Source organism: Episyrphus balteatus, chromosome 1, assembly GCF_945859705.1.
Source record: "Episyrphus balteatus chromosome 1, idEpiBalt1.1, whole genome shotgun sequence".
NCBI classification, from domain to species: domain Eukaryota; kingdom Metazoa; phylum Arthropoda; class Insecta; order Diptera; family Syrphidae; genus Episyrphus; species Episyrphus balteatus.
In genome coordinates, this window is record NC_079134.1 from 113,646,935 (window position 1) to 113,669,372 (window position 22,438).

At 30.9% G+C, this 22,438-nt stretch overlaps 2 protein-coding genes across 2 annotated transcripts; both read right to left on the bottom strand.

The window, feature by feature from the left end:
• Positions 1–1,020: 1,020 nt before the first annotated feature.
• Positions 1,021–13,281, bottom strand: LOC129921474 (putative fatty acyl-CoA reductase CG8306). The gene is made up of 9 exons (XM_056003314.1): positions 13,014–13,281; positions 4,293–4,737; positions 4,075–4,220; positions 3,905–4,014; positions 3,642–3,834; positions 1,987–2,124; positions 1,738–1,857; positions 1,418–1,675; positions 1,021–1,357 (listed from the first exon to the last, which is right to left on the bottom strand). The coding sequence occupies exons 1-9, from the start codon at positions 13,019–13,021 to the stop codon at positions 1,219–1,221; spliced, it is 1,557 nt and encodes a 518-aa protein (XP_055859289.1). The 5' UTR covers positions 13,022–13,281; the 3' UTR covers positions 1,021–1,218.
• A 6,266-nt stretch (positions 13,282–19,547) lies between these two features.
• LOC129920985 (uncharacterized) lies at positions 19,548–21,671 on the bottom strand. Its single transcript, XM_056002578.1, has 4 exons — positions 21,419–21,671; positions 21,244–21,364; positions 21,010–21,188; positions 19,548–20,955 (listed from the first exon to the last, which is right to left on the bottom strand). Exons 1-4 carry the CDS (start codon positions 21,605–21,607, stop codon positions 19,588–19,590), a joined length of 1,857 nt encoding a protein of 618 aa, XP_055858553.1. The 5' UTR covers positions 21,608–21,671; the 3' UTR covers positions 19,548–19,587.
• Positions 21,672–22,438: the final 767 nt, after the last annotated feature.

Below are 22,438 nucleotides of genomic sequence, written 5' to 3' on the forward strand. Positions count from 1 at the left end.
AGTCTGGAGCGAAATAATTATAAGGATACAGCTGTTTTTCACCTTAAAAGTCAGGTTTAGTGGGATAATATATGTAACCAAAAGTAAGTGAATTAACTATAAAATCATAAGTAAAATTTTTTAGTCATTTCAAAATTAGACCTGGAAAATCCTTGACATAGATTTGACTGATGTGCAAACAGCCTAGGTAATCCAAATTAAACTTTTTCTCAACGGTGAACGTAAAGTTTTCTCCATTCTTGATCCCCAAATCTAATCAATAAAGGGAAGGCGGGCAAATTTATGGCTTGGCAAGAGCGCCTGTTTTCAACATTTACCTTCGTAGGAATGGGCTTTTTCCACCTCCATTATTTAGTGCAATTGTCATACTCTCATTTCCAAGTCCATTTTTTCGAAAACTTCTCTTTCTATTAAATTCTCATGAAAAATACTTGATTTTGTGTCACTTTTGGCTCTCTCCTCGAACAAAGACTTCCTTCCTGATCGTTTAATTTAACCATACTTGCCACCTTTTTAAATTAAATTATCAATTACGCAATCGGACCTTTCCAATTCTCTAGATATTTCCCAATTGGACAGCCGCTCTTTATGGTAAGCCTTAAGTTTGCCAAACTCAATCTATGTCAAAGATTTTCCAGGTCTAATTTTGAAATGACTAAAAAATTTTACTTATGAAATCGATATAACGGCTTTAAATTAATTTTCCAGTTAATTCACTTACTTTTGGTTACATATTATCCGACTAAACCTGACTTTTAAGGCGAAAAACAGCCGTGTCCTTATAATAATTTCGCTCCAGACTTGGAAAAAATAACTGTTATATTTTTTTCTAATGAATTAAATTAAATAGGAATTAATCCCCTATATACATATTTGTCTCCTTATTCATAAAAGAAATACAAAATAATATTCTTTACATATCTTAAAAAGAATCAAATAAAGTTGTCGTTATAATTATTTCACGGAGTGTATCAGTTGAAACATGTGGTCATTTACAAAAAGTTATTGAAAAATTAAGAATTAAGAACAAGAACTTTTTAAAAGTTTATTTAAACATTTAAGTTATATAATTATAATTCATTGTTTCCGAGAAATTAATAAATATTATTTAAGAAAATACATATTATGTAAGTATTATACTTTTTACTTTTTATTTGTAATGTTATTTTTAGACACCAACTTCACCAAATTAATGAAAATCTTTATTATAGAAGGAATTTATAAAATACCAAATAGGACATACACTATTGGCAACAGAAGAGCTGCCTTAGCGTTTGATAATCCAAATGCAAATCCAATTACCTTCCAGACACCCAAATAGAAAAGGCACTGCAATAGTACATGAAGACCCAACAAACTGAAATAATTAAACTCATTGAACACAAAATATACATTAAATCATGTTGATTGATCATACATCTTTTCCTTCTTTCTGGCTGCTTCAAGGTTCTTTGGAGATTCATTGTTAAGGTATTGACGAACACCCAATAACATATTGTGAAAATAGTCTTCCCATTTTAGTTCTCCAATATCAATGAAGAAATTTTCCTTATCTCGAGGATCAAGGCCCTTGGCTAGTTGCAATGTTTTTTTGTTGTCATAATGCCATTCTGTAAAAATGAAACGCTCCAATGTACTCAATGAATTCCATACGTTTGTATGAAGTCGAACTAGTCTGTTAAAAAATATGGTAATGTTATATTAATAATTCGATATCAACACTGCATACAAACTTACATAGGTCTGCCTCCACCAAGTTTTGTAATGAAGTCTAGAATATATGCAGGAAGAAAATGAAAGAATATAGCAGCTACTCTGAACAGGAACAAACTTTTAACAAGCTTCAAATTTGGATACCTATAAAAGAAATCCGTTCATGAAGTAAGTATACTTAATATTTATACATATAGTTTTCGAACAAAAACGGGGAAATTCAAGTTTTTATTTATGGTTATTTTTGTATGTTTTGGGGAGAAAAAAACTTACCAAACAGCTGACTTAAGTGGGTACTGGTGCATGTACAAATTCATTTTATTGGTTAACGATTCAAAACGGAAAGGTTTGTAAGTACTTGAGGTACAATGGAAAATTTGCAAATCCACTGGAGTTCCACCATTTTTGACTCTGAAAGTAAAAAGATATCAATTTGTATAAGGGAAAATTATTATTTTTTTAAATAAATTCACAGGGCAACATGCGTTTAAGGTATCTAAACTGTAAAGACAATAATTTACCATCGGCTTACTATTTAAACCAATAAACACCCTTCCGTAGTAAATTATACATAATTTGAAGTTAATACATAGGATTTTTTGAATAAAGATCAATACCAGTACCAATGAACTTGCCAGAAGTGGAACATTGATACATTTATAACAGGTATCTTCATCGCTACGTGTAAACTCAAGCTAAAACAAATATTACAAGGCTAAATTGAAATAGAATCCCACATGCATAGCGACTAAACCGAATCGGTTAAGGTGATATTTGATAGTTGACAGTCAAATTGATCTTTTTTTTATGATCTAAGCCCATAAAACAACAACAAAATTGTGCAATTTCACCTTAGCCGATTTGAAATCAGATCTGCCCAGCACTGTACAGGATTCGTAATAGGACACTATCTAATAGGCAAGAATGCAAGAATTTATTTAAACAACCTCAGCAGTAGCTGCATAGATGAGGAGGAGGTGAAATCGTAGACTCCAATTGGGAGAGTTCTGTTTTTGTTGTAAAATATTCCCCGACTCAGTTTTCAGCTGAAACGTGCCTCTTCAGCATTTGCCAGGCATGTTCTAATGAATTTTAACCCAAAGTTTTTGGGTGCTTAATGCAAAGTTTGTTTACCAATGTCTTCGATACTCTTCCACTATGAGTCGTGCAATCTGTGGACCAATTCTAGGGATGATTGATACCGCATGCTATTCGTGGATATCAGGTTATGAGGTTGTTAAGCATATTACACTCCAGGAAAATTCGAAAACTCCAAAAGTTTCGATTAAAATAAGAATCATCATAGCATGTTCCGGGATGGTTTTTTAAAAAAAATTTCCATAATTTGATTGATATTGATGCCCTTTCAAGCCATATACAAACATACATAGGTCTCATTCGTATCGATGCTTTTTGGGCATTCTTCTTTAAGATTGAAAAAAAAAAAATATTCGACGAGAACAGGAGTTGAGCCCACGTATGCAGACAACATTGAATTAGCAATACAACGCCTTAGCAATTGGCTACCAAGTCAAGTTTTTGCACGTTTGTCTTGTTATCTATTCTTTCGAATTCTGCTTCATTTTTCTATCAAAATTGACAATTTGAAAGTTCGAAGTTTTCGAAATCTGTAGAAATGAAGAACAAGCAATTTCATTCACGTGAAATTGAAAAGTGATTTCAATTTCGATCGAATTGCGGAGCATGGGCGATTATAACACATTGTTCTGTTTTGTATAGGATTTTAAGCACATTTAGTGAGAAAATATAAAAAGGGGCACAAAAATAAGAATGACTGTCATATGAATCTCCATTATCCGTATTCATATGAAAGATCTAGTAAAAAAACGGCATGGGAATGGACATGTTCCGTTTTTACCCTGGACTCTTAAGTTATGTACAATAATAAAACAATATTATATTCATACTTGAGACTGTTGACGTAGTATCCAGTTACGATTATTTGGTTAACCACAACATCTACAGGAATGTAATCCATTATTAATGAAGGATCTAGCGGCAACCGACGGATGACACCTTTTGACGCTCCCATGAAGAACCCCTGTGGTCCGTTCTTTGAAATTGTCCAACCTGGAACTGGTTGTTTCCATGCAGCAGTAACTAAAATTGTAAATATTTTGAGAAAACTTTAGTTGTATTAAACAAACTTATAATCAAGTTATAATGTTACTCATGCTTGGTCGAACAATTCCACAAGGAAAGTCATTGGCGCATTTATCAACCTCATGCTCAGCTAAATGTTTAGTAAAAGTATAAGTGTTGGGGTGATCCTTCAAAAGCCTATGTAAAATAAAAATGTTTATGTTGATTGATTTAAAATAGTTATCTAATCAAACTAACTTTGGTTCCAATTCTTTTAAAGCCTCGTCACTCAATGTTTCAGCTAGATGAATAATCTTTTCTGGATCGTCTGGAGCTGGATAAAGGATCTCTTCGGTGTCGAGAAGGAAAGAGTTCACAAAAGCACTAGATACATGAACAAGAGCCTAGAATTAAAAGAATTAAGTAAATATACAAAGTAGGTAGTAGTTTTTTTTAGAAGAATAGAAAATAATTACCTCAAGTTTAGGAAGCTTTTTGCACAGTTCCATAACACGACGTGTACCTCTCAAATTGATATTTGTTGTTTCTTTCAAGGACTGGAAAAAATCCAATGTAGCAGCGGAATGAAATACAACACTTATATTTTCAGCTAAAACTTCCTGATCTTCAGGGGATATTCCCAGATTTTCTTCCCCTACATCTCCACTTATTGGCACCAATTTTGCGAACAGAGCACTAGCCTCTCCTTCGTTCATTTTATCAAATACAGAATTTTTTTCCAAATCCTTAAGTCTTTGTTCAATAGACTTTCCTTTCTTTGGACGCATCAACAGGTATAGTTTACCAATGTTTGGCAGATCACGAAGGATTTTTTCAATCAGACAAACTCCAACAAATCCAGTTGCACCAGTGATAAAAACATTACGTCCAGCGTAGAATTTCTTTATAGGTGATGCTAATCTGCAAATTAAAGACATTTTACTAAAGTGTTATAGCTTTGCAAAAAATAAATGTGTTTTTTATGATTAAAACATGAAATTTTGATCATAGCATCGTATAGTACAGTGTTTCCAAATCTTTTTGTATGATATGTCCTACCAGAAACTTTTCACAATCCTTACTTCCTATATCTAACATTGGGCACGTTCAGGAAACATTAGGGACTAGATATTTAGTCAACGTTTTCTGAACGGAAATTGAGGTAGACAAGTAAATCGAGTTAGGAAGATTTTCCTTGTCTAACTTTCCAGTCATTGGAGTCTTGTACTGCAATCAACACATGATATTCACAAGATGGAAATGTGTAGTTGTTGTACTTGATTTCTACTCATGAGTAGTCTACCACCTCCAATGGGAAAGGGCTAAAATTAACTAAATTGGAAGGATTTTTTTTTGACAGTTAACCAAGGTAGCGATCTCTTTTTGTGAATGTGCGTGTGTCCAAGTGACCGATGAAAAACAAAAGAATATACATAACTTCATAGTAATAACAAAACAACGTAAAACAACCACCCCAGAATTTGACATCTAATCCAGTCGAAATAAACATCAAATGGAAAAAATTTAATCGTGATTTTTTTTTTTCATAGAATGGGAAAATCGAGCTTGAGCCAAAGCCGCCATTTTGGATTTCAGGAAAAACACGTTTTAGTGAATTACACGGTCATTTTCGATTTTTGACAAAAATTGTTAAGGCAAAACTTGTCGAAAATGCTATTTTCTACATCTTTTGTCTATAAATTTTTCTCTATGACCTATATTTTTCGAGTTTATTTGAAAATACATACTATTCCCTTAATGAGCTTAAACGTTTGCCAACTTTAAGTATAGATTTTAGGATCAACGCAATATGGGTGTGTTTTTATGTGTTTTTGAGGATGAGAAATCTAGCTGCAATGTTAGTTATTGAAAATTCTTGAAATTTTATAAACAAAAGGCACAAAGGAAAATAAGTAAATATTATAATTTATAGCTAATAGTTTACAAAAGAATACAGTTTTTGATTTTTTCGGGTCTATACTCCAAAAAATCGTTTGCTAACACCTCTAGAATACACTCACCAAATATGAGCTCTTTATATTATTAATGTGAAGGTCTTCCGCTTAGCAATTTTCCATTTTTACACCAATCTTCTTCAAGAAGAAAAACATTTTTTTATTAATCGACTTTTTAGCAAATTTCTTTACATCATCTTGTAGGAAATTCAAAGCTTTACAAAAAAGTCCTAGACACTTTTTTCGTTTATCCAACCGTTTATAAGATATTTGAGGTCAAAAAATTGAGAAAGTCTTTCTTTGTAGGAAACAGACTGCTCCACAGTAAAGGTCTTCTAATTTAACCATTTGAAAGATATTCGAGGTCAAAGTTAACAAAAATTGTCTAATAAACTGACAAGTCATTATTATCAAATTAGCAAGATGTATTCTTGTAGGAGCTTAAACAATCTACAAAAAGTGTTTGGCATCAAACTCTAATGCCCACTGATCTCAATAGTTTTCTTTTGACCAGTATACATCGGGATTTGGTACGAATTTTTGGAGCAATTTTTCCCTATAAAAAAAATTGGTAAGCAAAAACAAATGTTCGCATAAATTTTAAATACTGCGGTATGTGTAAAAGTGCTTGTGCAAACAGGTGTAAATCTTGTTAAAACGAGGTCTGGAAAATTTAGTCTCCCATTAAAATAAAATGCACGACTGGGGCCGCACGTACTTGCTCTTGTAGTTCAAAGTATCTTTATCTTAAATAACAATTGGAAATTTAAGATTTTCGTTAAAATTTGAACAAAAAAAAAATAAAAGTAAAAAAATTCCATTTAAAAATTGCAATAACTCATTAACGATACACGGGAAGAGCCGACATTAGCAATACAAAAAAAAGAAAATGTCATATTTCCATCATCCTTATTTTTTGAGAAAAACTAAAAACGCAGTTATATTAGATATACGTACAGCATTACTTGTGTCAAATTTAATCAAAATCGTTAGAGCCGTTTTCGAGAAAACTGCAATACCTCGAAAAGTTTGTATGGGAGGTATACGTTCTAGGCGTTTAGGCTGCAGCTTCTTGTACAGATGGACGCACGGACGCACCGCCGCACAGACCGACGGACGTCATGACGAAACCCACTTTTTTGGACTTCTCGATTATCGTAATATTAGTTTTGATTAAAACCTCGAAATTTTTTTTGACACGAAACCAATACTTGCCCTATGGAGCAAGAGCAAGTAAAAAATAAATATTATCTCTTTTAGCAAAGACATACCAATATTTCCAAGTATTTTCTTGACAGAAGATCAAATTAATTGATTTTTTGTGGCAAATGGAAATTCACACTATTGTAACGAGTTTCAGTGTTAATAAAAAAATAAATAAAGAAATTCACAAAAAATTTTTTAAGCATTTCTTATTTTTTTATATTTTTCGATTGTTTAAAATATATTTTATGATGATGAAGATTTGCTACTAGGTCTTAAATTTTTTTTTAACAAAAAAGATAAGAACACACATCTGAGATATCATTTGAATTATGACGTTATTCTTAAGGGAGAACAAAAATTCAAACATTTTTTTCATATCTTAAAAGCAGATAAACTCTGTTGTCACCACCTTGAAAATAATATTATATTTCTTTATTTCAATTAAGAGCAAATTTATGTAAATTTTACTTACAAAAATAAAAAAATGCAATTAGATCTCCAGGTTATAAGGTTATCATTATACAATTAAATAACCTACGAGCGCAGGCACATAGCAAAAAATTTTAATTGCGTTTAACCAGTTTTTTTTATGAAATTATAAGTTATGAATTCAATGAAAATTAGCCCTGATCACTCATCTAAACCTTTTTAAGGTTAAAATAACGGAGTAGAGTTATTTTTCGAAATACTTTATAGTATAATTATGAAAGAGGCGCACGAACTTGCTTTTAGAGTTCAAGTTTTCTTTTAATACTTTTTACGTACAAATGTGGTAAATGTATTATGTACGAAAAAAAAAAAAATACAAAACGTATTTTGATTTTTTAAAGGATCAGTTGTAGCATGTTCATTGATTGAGCTAGGATCACTATATCATCTGTAAACAGAAGTGCTTTGATAGAAGTACTGCTGATTACAATTCCACCTGGCAGGATATCCGTAACATCGTCAATGAATAGCGCAAACAGCAAAGGACTGTGTACAAGCTTGTCTCACTCCCGTTTTCCCATCATCTCCAACTGAAACCCATGTTCTTTCTAGCAATTTGTGAGACATACTCTTAGGCCGTGTGTGAGGGTTAAAAATTTAACCCAATTCATTATTGAAGGGAATAAAAAATTTCTTTTACCGTCTGTTTCTTGAAATCCTCCAAAAACGCCTATAAATGTTTTTCCATGTGCTGCAATAGATTCTGCTACATTGCTCTAAATCCCGCTTGGTACTCTTTAAGCCAATTTTTTTGGTTGGCCCCAGTTGTAAGGAGCCGTTGGAAAATATCCATAACAAAATAGTTTACGTCCTACTCCAATCGTATTATTTTTGAAAGCTTATTCTAAAAGATACAAAACATTTACTGGCAACCCTACTGCCAGATGATAATGATTGGTTTTTACAGAGTCTAACTCTTTCTATCTATTATGTACATCGGCCTCTTGCATCCGACAGCAGCTGTTTTATCTTTTACCAACGGAACTAAAAACCAATGACATGGAAGACGATAGGTATTCTCTTTCCACCATCGCAACGCAATATTCAATTATTTTTCTCATATTCATATGTAAACAATCACTTCACACCATTGCAATATCTATACGATTTTTTGCTTTCGTAGGTATTATTTCTTTTTAATTTTTCATTTAAACAAAAACTTGTTTTATGTGATTTTACCTTACATGTGTAGATGTGGATTGTGGACTTGATCATAACATGATGTGATTTGTGATGAATTTTTTTGTTTTATTTAAATAATTGCAGTAAAGCTACAAGAAAATCTATAATTTCCATCAAGAATGCGTAGGTATGTTCTTGAGGGCAGTTCCAACCGCAGATTTTATTTGCATACTGATCGTGCAACTGTATTATCCATAATGTGATTTTTTCTTAATTTAGTTTTTTTTTTAGTTTGGAATCTTTAAAACCTACCTACCTACTTTATGGTTCGTTAGCATTAGGTAAACTGGTTATTATATCTTGACTTTATTGTCATCTTGAAGTTTGGCTTTCACCAATATTAACTTAATTTAAATAAAGTTTAGCATATCTATAATCAACTTAAATAAAAAAAAAAAATGAAGTCAATGGTCTTGTGATAAAATTGTTCAGAAGATCTCCGTTGTAAAAAACAAATAAATACCTACATATACATGAATTGAATATACTGCTACAAAGACTTTGGACTTTAATCAAAATAATCGTTTTCTTCTTCTAAAGTTGTTTTCTTGTCGCAGAAAACTTTCGTACATACGTGTTTACTAACTATCTGGTTGTTAAAATATAAATTGTTTTGAGTTTTTCTCCAAAAAGTTGAATTTTGAAATAAAAAAAAAATTATTAAAACAGAATGTACGAAGGTATGTCAATTTTAAGTAATGAACCAATCTACACATGAAAGCAACACAAATAATTTCAGCCCCTTCTTCAGAGAAAGTTCGTTAATTAATTTAAAACCTCTGGAAAATAAATAATTTTGATTACACACATATATTTATAATTATTAAATTTTTCATTCATTCAAAACGGAAATAAACTCATCAGAGTGGATAGAATAAATTTGGATCGACGCAAAGCCCAACCACCCGTGGCGTCTTCGCCAGCAAAAAGAAAAATAGAATACAAAGAATTACAGTAAATTAAAGTCAAATCAGAACAATTTGGAGCTTGACAAAAAATGTTTTTCACAGTTTTTATAAACTTTTTTACCATTCCGCGAACTTTTTGACCCACCCTCGTACTATGTCAAAGATAATTTGTTTTAACTAGTCTCGGTTCTTTAATGTGACAACCCCGATCAAAACGCCAGACAAAATATATATGTAAGAAGTGTATAGGTACCTATTTATAGAATTAAAAAAAGACAGCCAAAATAAAAAGATAACAACTTGGACAAACACGAAAACTTTAAAAATTAAGTTAAACAAAGTTAAAAAAAAGTACCTTCATTTTATATGAAAGTAAAAGACATTAACAAAACAAGCATAAAATTCGTTCTTTAATTAAAAAAAATCTTTAAATTAAATTGAGCTAACAAAAATATGCAGTTTAAATTTTTTATAAAGATGCTTTTTTGGGAAAAAAAATATTAAAATCGCTAGAGCCGTTTAAAAAAAAAAATATTTTTTTATAAATATTTTTTTGAAAAAAAAAAAATTAAAATTAAGTTTACGAAAATTCTATTTTTCAAAAAAAAATTTTAATTATCGATTTTAATTTAATTTTTAATTTAGATATATAAGAACTATTTTTAAAAAATTCGTTAAGTTAAGCAAATTGTTTAGGAGAAAATCAGATTAAAAAAAAAAACGTTTTTATCGGATTAACCGTTAATAACGATTTTTGAAAAAAAAACTTATTTTTTATCAGAAGATAAATCTTGTCTAAAAAATAATATACTTAAGTTTTTTTTTATCAAAATCGTAGGCAGTTGCCGTTTTTAATAAAATTAAACTATTCCAAAGTTGGTATATGACAGGTGGTAGCTGCATTTCCTTACTGGGATCATAGTGGTATACCCTAAACCTTACCTATATACCTCCTCTATGACTGGGATTCGGACTTTCTGGGACTGGGATTGCCTTCCCAACTTTTTACGTTACATAACAGTGGTATACAGTACCTTGCCATATTATTAAGCCCAAGCGAAAAAAATACAATTTTTCATGTTGGTCAATTCTTAAAGTTTTTGTCGAAATATCTTAAATTTTTTTTTTGTTTCATTTACTTACACTTATCATGTAGACACGGATTGACCTAAAAAAAAGTTGGAAACATACTGGGCCCTACCAATAATCAAATTTAAAGCTGACTTTAATTTTTACCTTAATTCTACATATTTCACAATACCAAAAACCACTTTAATAGTCAAGTTAAAGGCTAATGCTCGACGCCCAGGGGCGCAAGAATTGAGGGGCGCCGCAGGCGCCCCGAACTTTTACAAAAGTTATATAAATAACGAAGTCTTTCCAATCGATGTTTTATTTTTTTTACATTCACAAAGGCGCCCCAATTTTTTTCTATTTTACATTTTCAACGGCGCTCGTATTGTTTGTCCTAAACTTTTTGAAGAATGAAGGCGCCCCCCAATTTTTTGTTAATTTATTTGGCTTCCGGAAGGACAATGGTGTCCAAAATCTTCGTTCATCTTTGAAGAACAAGGCGCCCCAATTTCTTTTGAAAGACTAAAGCAATCCTAATATTCCTCCTACCAATTTAATTTTTGCAAAGGTGCCCCTATAATAATGAATAAGGAAAGAGAAGGGAGACGGACAGAATCCCGAAATTAAAAATCCAGAAAGCCCAAAATCCAGAAAACCCACAATCCCAAAATCCCGAAAACCCAAAATCCAGAAATGCCAAAAATTGACAGCTTCTCCATTTCTCATAAAAACTACGTTTGTGTGTAAGAATAAAAAAATAGGTCTATTCGTTGTTCCCCCCTCCAGGGCACTCTAAGCCATTTCAATTAACTGTGAAAAAAATCAGAGTTTCTCGGGTTTTCATTTTACATCGAACACCTCAGAGCTTTAGTTTCATCAGCGAACATCGAACACAGAGGAAATAACTCTGGTTGAAAAAGGAGCTACAAAAAACGCTTGACAACGAATTCGGAGCGACCCAGAGTGCCCTAGAGCTCACAACGAACAAACCTTATACTTATAAAGGTATGTTGTTTTCGATTGGCCGTCCGGAAGAGCCTGGAATCATTAAGAAGCGTGCTGCAAGTTTTTTATTCTCCTAGTGAAAAAACAAAAACAAAATATTTGATTTTTCACCAATACAGATATTAAATTTTAGAATTGGGTGGAAGCGATTCAAAGTTTTTTATTGGATTTCAGAATGAGTGAATCATTGAGTGATTCCAATCGAAAACGACATTAATGTACCTAGTTGAAAATGTACCTAGTTGAAAAAGTTTTTGAAAAAATATTGTTCAAATAAAACCAACTGTACCTAATCTTTAAATGTGTTTAAACAAAAAAGTCAGAGATAAAGGTAGTCTTGTCAATTGAGCCTAAATGACATGAATAATTAATTTTTTTTTTTTTAAGTTAACCTTTTTAAGTTAATACACTGCACATTTTTAATAAATGCATTAACAAGTATATGAGAGGTAAGACATAATCTGCTATTGCTTTTTTTCGTGATTTAAAAAAATTGTTTTTAGATGAACTTTTTTTTAGAGGCGCCACTTGCAATCTTGCCCAGGGGCACCGGTAGTGCTTAAACCGGCACTGTTTGCCATAAAGTTGAGAATGTCATCTTATTCCTCGAAACAAATATTCAAGTATTGGACTTGAAATTTTCCGGTCATGATATCCATAGAAAACTTCTTTTGGAGCTTATTCTCTTTTGCACGTTATTTTTCATAAAAATTTAAGTAAGTAAATAAGTCAAAAAAAAATTTAAGATATTTAAAAGTTCGGCAAAATAAAGCAAAAAGTTGTATTTTTTTCGCTCCGGCCTAATAATATGGCAACGTACTGTACGCATACCCTCTTCTCGGAACTTGTGTTCAAACAGGTATTATTTCTACATCCGTATTAGGTTTAGGTAAACTGGTCTAATGAAAACTTCAAACAGATAGGTATTTATTCAATCTAATTAATAAATACCCTTCAACATTTAAACTGTGGTAACACTGGTACTGAGGCTAAGGTGAGCTAGGTGACACAAAATTGACATTAGTCACACTCAGTTCAACCTAACCTTTTTTTTAACCCCTTTTAACCCGGCAAACTTATTTGGAGTTTTCTTTCAAAACGAAGTTAAGGTAGGTATAATAACAATGCAATTTTATTTAAGAATCTATATTTTTGTTTTAATATATTGTAAATCGTTTGTAATGAAACTCATTATAATTATTAAATTTAAGATTCAAATAAGTCTTTTACTATGGATCTTAAATACTTGAGACGCATCTTGTTTACGCAGAAACAAAGAAACCAATTTTCATATTATTTTCTGAAAAAAATATTATTTCTACAAACTACCACAATCATATTAATGATCTCGATATCCATCCAAGCGAATATTACTTACTCAGACATTTTGGAATTCCTAAGATGAGTTGTTGATCTAATCAGGAAAAATAACTTTTTACACTAATCAACAAAAAAAAAGCAAACAAATCGAAGATTTGCTTAAGAAATAAAAAAATGGATGGAATATAAACACAAAGTTTATTTTTTTTTATCACACTACGGCTGCTGGAATGGTTGGTGCTTTTTACTTGATACAACAACTGAAGCAAGAGAAAGAGTGAACACGTCAGATAAAACCGAATACCGAAATTCAACTAGTTTTAGTTCGTGTAAAGTTAATTTTTATTAAAGCTGAAAGAGTGAAAGCTGTATTTTTGTAGGTTTTTTCTCTTTCCACCAACTCGATCACATACTGGAATCTGGAAAATGAAAACTGGATATTATTCATGTTCATTGTGGAAGTGGACAGTGATGGAATACCAATATGTAGTTAAAGTTTAATACATTTGTAGGTATTTTCTGTTTTCTACTTGCTTCAAATTTAAGAATTTCGGATTTGGGTTGTTAAGCCGTATATCTTGGTTCTTGTGACAAAAAAAAAACTTCAATTTTGTTGACCAGTAGGGATGGGCTTAACTGCTACTTTTGGATAACTGTTACTACCTGTTATTGCTACTTTCCAATAACTGGTATAAATACCTGTTACTGAAATAACAGTTAGTAATACAATTTTCACTAAAGAACGATAGTGCAATCTCATTATTTTGAGAATGATATTTAATAAGAGCAGAAAATTATCTGAAATTGTGGCAATTTAAGTAGTTATAAAATGCGTATCTTATGCAAAATATAACTAAAACCTGAAATTGTTTTTTTTTTCTGTAATTATAATGAAACCATAAATTATGGATACCCAAAATTACAGGTATAGAAATATTTCTTACAGTAACAGGTATTGGGGAAAACGACGAAATTTTGGTATTAATTTTACATTTTCTCATTTTTCGTATGTAAAATTATACCAAAAATAACAGGTATAGAAATATTTCTTACAGTAACAGGTATTGGGGAAAACGGCGAAATTTTGGTATTAATTTTACATTTTCTCATTTTTCGTATGTAAAATTATACCAAAAATAACAGGTATAGAAATATTTCTTACAGTAACAGGTATTGGGGAGAACGACGAAATTATTAAAGAGATTTGATTAGTATTATGCTTTAAAAAAGTGATGAATGACTTACATATTTGGTAGAGTCAAGTTTTTTGACTCTTCTCCTCTTCCGACTGTTTACTATTTACTATATCTTCTTGACATCATTTTCAAAGAAACAAGATTATCGCTCTTAGGTTTTCGTTATCAATAAATATGAATCCTAGGGTAAATAAAACATACAAAATGAAAAATTACAACAATCCTGGTTTGTTGTTTAAAGTGCTTATCTTCTTTGAGAAATTTGGCGAAGCTCTTTTAAAAAAGTTCATCTTCTTATTGGTTGCTTAGGTGCTGAATGCTGTTGCTGACAAACGGTAAAATAACGATACTTTTTAATTGCTCTAATTTGACAGAAATAAAGGCGGGATCAACAAAATTGGGCTCTTTTTGAGACTGTCTTTTTCTTTTCTCTTTCTAATTTCTAAGTTGGTGAAAAAAACAAACCAAGATCATAAAATAGCTGCGTTCCTTTGGAAGCATTTATTGAACTACTTTTTCAATACAGTAAAAGTAGCTGAAAGCAACTTTAAGTACTAGCAGAGAGCAGTTTATTATATAAGCAGTAAATGCCCACAAAGGAACGCCGGTAATAATTGAGGAGTGACTTTTCAAAACCGGACACAAACACTTTTTGTCATTTCTGAAATCTGATATATCAAAAAATCGAAAAAAAAAACTAAATGATAAATTGTGATTTTTCATACGATTTTCAGATTTTGCCTGTCTTTTGTGTTAACTTTGTGATTAAACTAAGCAAAGCATTTGAATGTAAAGAAGAGATCTACATACTTAGTTTTAAAAAAGTGGAAAGTGATTTTATCCCCTTTTGAAAAGTCACTCCTCAATTATGAACTAAATTCTTGATTAAAGCCAAGTACGCAGAACGAACTAAATTTAAGCTAGCATACAAAATTCTCTCCAAAATTAAGCCGCGTTTAAATGTTTTTCAGAATATTAGCAGAGTTGTGTTTGGCTTAAGCTTTAAGCCTAGTACGCAGCTGAAGCGAAACAAAAAATTTTGAAGTCTCCAATCTCAAAAGCGAACACGTTAACGAAAAAATACCATCGGGTAATAGAGCAAATTAAAAATAATAAAAATACAAATAAAAAAATTCAAGAAAAACATCAGGAAATAAGTCTTAGAGCAAAAAAAATTATTATAAGTTCCTTGATAATTTTGAGTAAGCAGATAATTTCCGAGTAACAGGTATTATATGAGCATTTGTGTTTTTAACAGATTATTCGCCTGAACTAAAAGTATCAAAGATGAATTTTATCAAAAGTAACAGGTATTATAAATTCCTTGATAATTTTGACTAAGCAGATAATTTTGATCCGAGCAACAGGTATTACAGATTATTACCGATAAAATTAATTTTTTGTGTAGGATAAGAGAAAGTTGTTTAGATAATTAGTAGGTATTTTTCATTTTATTAACCTTCTTATTACCGAAAATTTTCTTGGATTGCAAAAAAAAATAATTTAATTTAAATTTATTTAGATACTGAAAATATTAACTGTTATTTCAGTAACAGGTATTTTCCCTGATGAGTAGCAAGTTGTTATCGCTACTTTACAATACCTGTTATTCAATACCTGTTACTGAAATATCGGCCCATCCCTATTGACCAGTGTTATTGAAATCGATCTAGTATTTTTTTTGAAAGTCTAAACAGAGACAGATTAATAAGAAAATTCTAACTAGAACATCGTTAGATTTTAATATTTCCTCTTCTCATTTCCCTCGTTTTCTAATAAATAAGTTTTGCTGTATTTTAACTTGCAAGTAATTTTTGTTTTGTTTTTTTTTTTTATAATTTCTATTGGAACGAATACCATATAATAATAATTTCGAGACATTGCAATTTCCAAAAACAGCAGCTGTAACTATCTCGATTTAATTGGTGTTCGGCAAGAAAACGTTATTGGTAGTGGAAAATAGTACATTAGGTACTGTAAGTAAAAGCTGAAACACAATCAAAGCTGAAACACAATCACGCTTTGCCGTCGATTTTGACAACTGCGAAAAGTTCAACTATAGGAAATCTGTGTATCCTCACACAATGACGCTTTTCTTATGTCGAATTCCTTTCAATTTTTAGAATCGCCTCAAAAAAATGGAATTTTTGGTGTTAAAAAGGAACATGAAAACAAACCGAATTCTTTTTGCGATTGTGTGTGTGTCATTTGACAACAAATTTTACACGAACGTCAAGCTGAAATCAAAACAATTTCTGTAAAATAAAACCAAAGGTTCCTTTGATCAATAATTTTGTTTATTTGCTTCGGTAATATTAATTTAATTTAATCCAAATCAATAGGAAATTGCAGATATTATTAAGATCTGAGTGAAGATGAAGTAAAAGGTTAATTATTTGGCCGTATGCTGTGGTTTTACAGAGAAAAAAAATTCCTGAAGATAATCACGAGAAGAAAAGTCACAGTAATTTGACTTTTTCACAAGAACTATGCCAAGAAAAATTATATTTTGATCGCACATTGTTTTTTTTTTTATTTATTTCATATTTTTCCGCAATAAAAACACGATATTCCATTATAATTTACTCTTTATTTTAAGTTGGTATTCTCAAATAAACAAACAACACGAAGGAATCTTTCAGCTTGACGTTTGAGAAATGTCAAATGTTCCAAGTGTGTGTGTGAATCCGTGTAAATCTCTCAAAAAAGAGGGATTAAAAAAAATTCGAATTCTGCTTCGTTTGAGGCGAATTTTTTTTCTATGGAACATGATTTTCAGAAAAAATTCGCTTCGAGATCGCCGAAAATTCGATTTTTGCATTGAAAGGAATTCGACATTACGTACGCTTTTTTTGACAAACGTAAGGAAACGTAAGAAAGCGAGCAAAAGTTCAACCAGACTGAACTTTTGCTCGCTTTCTGACATTTAACAGACATAGTTACAGTCACCCACATTATTATTGCGCCAAATGTGAATAAAAAAAAATAAATTATTGCAAAACTATGTGTGTTTTTTAATTTCTCTATATAGATTTTGCACAAAAAAACGACATCGAGATATTTTAAATCAAAACAATTTACGTATTAAAAACAAAAAAAATTTAATGATGTTTTAGACTGAGTTTTATTGTTAAAAACAATATATTTTGATTGGTTTTGTTTTTATAACTATAGGATTAAAGAATAAACAAATTTCTATGCATTTTTTAAACACATTAATATCCTTTTTCATTTTTCCACAATTAAATCAAGATAAAGACTTGGCCCAATAATTTTGTGAGTGAGTGTGTTTTTTTTATTTGACAGCAGATTTTATGTTGCAATCAGCTGTTCAAAGTCAAAGTGACAGAAGCGCGCTTTGAGGATTTCTCAACGTAACGCAACGAAGCGACGCCCTGAAGCGTGATTGTGTTTCAGCTTTAATGGATTCTTGTAGAGAAGTCAAATACAACCATTTTTTTTACAAAAGGAAAGGGGTCTATATCGCAGTTTACAGAAAAATGTCTAAAAATAAAAGAAAATACAATAGCCCAAAAAAGTAAAGGAACACATAAAAATTCATGATTTTTGTGATTTTCGATAGGCTGTATCCACCTATCTCAGTAAAAAATTATCGTATCATGACAAAACGAAAAGTATGTGAAAGCTACATTCTTTAAGTTTTAGGATTTTGTTAACAATAATTCTTCTTATACATAACCATCAAAAACATGAGAAGATAAGATGAAGTTCACATTAAATTTAACTTAGTTTAAGTGGAATCACCTTATTTTAAGCGGATATCACCTTATTTTAAGGTGGTGAAATTTAATGTGCGCATCATCTTATTTTAAGGTGCATTTTTTTTTTCTCCGTGCAGCAATGTGAAAGAACTTAAGGTTATACAATTAAATTAATTTATTTTATAAACGTTGGCCACATAAGTTCCTTTAAATTTTTAATACCACAGGTGTTTAATTTGCATCGAAAAACAATTTTCAAATTTTTTTTAAAGAAAAGGTGCAACAGTTTTTAAAACTTTTAACTTCTTATGTAGTGACCCAATTATTGTAGAAAATTATAAATATAAGAAATTTATAAAATTCATTTATTCGTGGTTGTGGTTAAAGAAAACGTATGATGATGAAATTAAAAGTACACTGAACTAAAAAATGTTATTATATTCTAAACTGGTTGCGATAGAATTTTTTTCTATTTGGTTTAAGAACAGTCATTAGTGCTTATCCATTTTCTACTGGACACCCTGTATAAGATTTGTATGGGGCTTTGACCAGAACAACATAACAATGATGGAGAAGTCCGTAAAAGTGGTTTCCGTAATGCCCTCCCTCGGTTTGTGCGTCAATCTCTACCCATTTCCACAGTTTAAACGGGTAGACGAATTTCTTTCAAATTCGATACTTTTTTCTGTTTCGAATAATCGAGTATCTTTATTTAAGCAACTTGTTAAATATTCTAATTTTGAAAATACTTAGTAGTGGAGTAACCCGGCCGAACATCTCTGATGTTGATGATATATTTTTTCAAACGTCGGTAATTGAAAATACTTCTATAGGTTAAAATTGCCGATGTTACCGTATTGTTTTTTTAGATTAAAATTAAATTTTTTTTGAACAAAACCATTTTTTGTGCTTATTTCATAAAATAAATGATATGATTCTCTAGGTAATTTAATGAAAAAAATATATGGGAGTGAGAGACAATCTTCTATCGTTGAAGCGATAAATGCAATTTTCTCCCAAATTGACTCCAAACACAAAAAAAAAAAATTTTGAACACAGCGGCAACACCTACAATATTTACATACACGTTTTTAAAAAGCCAGAATCTCATTTCTATCTATTAAATTTAATTCAGCCAAATTTAATCAAGAGTTTCTTACAGAAATTTGTTCAATAACTTTTTTCAAAATCTGAGTTTAATTACCATTCTTTCAAAAGCCCTTCATTCAATTCACTTAATTTTAATTTTACAAATATGAACAAGCTTCTAGCTTTTTGAAAATGTATATTTAAATATTGTAGGTGCTGCCGTTGTGTTCAAATATTTTTTTTTCTGTTTGAAGTCAATTTATGAGAAAATTGCATCTATCGCTTAAACGATGTCCCTCACTCCCATATATTTTTTTCCTCTAATTTCCTAGGCAATCTTTTGGCATCAATTATGTAGTTTATGAAATTTAAGCAACATTTTTGAAAAAAAATTTTTTGTTCACAAAAATCTTCAATTAAATATAAAAAATCAAAACGGCAACAGCGGCAACTTTAAAGTATTTTCAATTACCGACGTTTGAAAAAAATATTATCAAAATCAGAGCTGTTCGGCCGGGTTCCCTTATATTGCCATTTTTTGAGCTTTAACTACTCTATTATAGGTATAATTGGTAAACATTATTATATTTAAAAACAAAAAAAAAAAATGTAGGTATTAATTATTTTATTTAAATGTTGGTCCAAACATAGGTGTAGCATTCTGTATAATTTTACGTTGAGTTGTGCGAAAAATAATTTCAATAACTTCCAAATTACTTAATTTATATGTTTCATCATATAGAACTAAACTTGCTTTAGTTACTCCATACAAATTTTCGATTGTTTCTCGGAGTTCAGTGCATCTCTTATCTATAACATTTTTCATCTTTAAAAACTTAAATGCCGTTCTTGAACTCATCTCGTTCATAAACATCTCTTCCAGGATTTTCAATAATTTAACAATATTCAGAGGATTATCACGAATCCCTTCTCTTACTTGAAATAGTTGTAAATCCTTATATTCCAACATCTTCAGCAGTAAAAGTGAGCCCATGGCTAAGTCTCCGAAAAACGTTGGCCTCAATTCCTTAGCTTTTGACTTCAAGTCATCATTATCCATCAAAACTTTTGAGATATGAACAAAATGTTGAAAGAACTCAAAAAATGTAACAGCATCTAGTAGGTTCTTATGATTTGTTTTATCAAAGTAAATTTGAGAATCAGTTACTGTAAGGAAACCAGCTTTTAAACATTCTGCAATATTAATATCTTGCACCCCGTGAAAGACGTCCATGTAAAACAGATTTAATCCAAGATAGTTCATACGCTCATTGTGAACATGAGTATATTTCTTGTATAGCTTTTTGAATACAGTATAGTTTTCAACGAGAACCTGCTGCAAGTACTTGCACTCTGAAAATGATCCAAAAAACCCAACTGGCAGCTCATAATCCGGGAAACGTATTGGATTAATGGGAGAGCAATAAATTGAATATTGATCTACCAGTTTATGTACCATGTTCACGAAAGTCTTTATTTGATCATCTATGTTTTCATTTTTCGCATCCATATTTAAAATATTTGTAGCTTTTGAGAGAATCGATCTACTTTCTTCACAGTTTCTGATGCATTGGGATTGTATATACTGATTGTCAGAAAATAAATCCCTACCAGAGTAACAGGTTCCATTGGCAGCAATTATTATACCTGCTCCACTCTTTTTACCTTTCAACCACAAACAAATAACACGCCTTTCATTAAATATAAGCATACCTAACCCGTGTCGTTCTCCGTTCTTCCAGTATCCAATGTATTTTGTTTCCGATTTAAAAGCAATTTGGTCTTCTGTAATCCAATTGTACTCACCAAATCCATCAAATTTGTTATCAAACCAGAATCCGTTGTAAGTATTTCCATTTTTAAACACAAATTTTCCTGATTTTTTTGAACCCGATTCGTCAAATGTTCCATTAAAGAATCCACTACAATCACGAATCTCTCCTTGTTTAATTTTTCCACAATGGAAAATTCCCTCAATCTCTTCTGTTCTTGTCTTTTTTTAAGATAAAATTAGATTCAATTTTAGAACATAACTTAATATTCTAACCTTCAAAACACCCTTTCCATGAAACTTGCCATTTTCAAAGCAACCGTTGTATTGAAAGCGCTTGGACTTATAGTGGCCATAACCGTGTTGACAACCAGCTAAAAATTCTCCCTCGTACACATCGCCATTTACATAAGCTAAGCTTCCTAAACCTTTTGGAGAATTTCCCTCAAAAGTACCTTAAACCAGGTTATACATTAGGTACAATGTAAATGTCTTAAAAATTTTATCAACCTTTTAATGATGTACCAACTGCAAAAGTATAAGTTCCGAACCCTCTGAAACCACTTGAATCTAGCCAGCCAAAGTAAGAATTTGAGTTTTGAAATTGAAGTCTTGCAAATGAATTCTTTATCTTTAAATCGGAATATAATAAAATGGTACATCAAATTTTTTTTTTCAAATTTACCTTTACAGATGTAGCTATACATCTTAATAAACTTTGAAGAAGTTCTGTCATGATTATTTCTTTTCGCTCCATATAATAACCACTCGTTGACTTCAAGGGTGTTTGAGCTTGATAATGTATTTTTTGAATATCTTGCATTGCAGGTTTTTCAGATCTTAAAAGTTGGACTTTTGGATTTTGAGATGTCATTTCTTGTTTTTATTTTTTTAAGTTTAAGAATACGTGATTTATATTATAAGAATTACTTTGAATGTATGAATTTAATTTTTATAATTTTAGGTGTTTTTTTTTTGCCTATAAAGAAGAAAATAAATTATGCAGCCCTGTGGAAGCCCACAGTCAAATTTTTACTCTACAGCCGTATTATTTTCAGTTAGTAAATGGCTAACAAAAAACAGTGATTAAATTAGACGAAACTAAGAAAGTCACTGCGGTGTATACGTAACTTTTGTTGGGAATTTTGAGGACTTTTGAAATCTTTAGTGCAAATTTTGAATAGGCATTTCTTGAACGTAGGGTGGATATACTATGATTTTAGGAATGTATCAAGAACTCGATTTGGATAAACGAATGCAATTGGTTTTATAGGTCTACCTCAAAATTTTAACATTTTAGGGTATTTTTCATTTTTCAGACTTCCAAAAAAAATGAATTTGCTCTAAAACTTTTTGGAAGGATAGAAGAACGAAAATTGTAGGTGGGAAAATACGGATAAAAGGTGAACAAACAAATTAGATTAGTATGGTTCAAAAAACGTTGTGGGCAAACGAACCACAGTTAACAAAAAAATATTGGGCTATTCTGGGCTAATTTTGGGCAATCGACCCAGGCACGTTTGAAAAAAATCTAGCATTTGTGGGTACCATGCCAACTCCACATAGCCCTTAAGCGGACTTTACAAATCTGTGACGTTTGCCAAAAACATCTAATCCTAATTCCAAACGAAAATTTTGCACTACTTTATGAAGTTTAGGGCGATGTATTGATTGTGTTTAACGATTAATTCACCAGCATCAGACC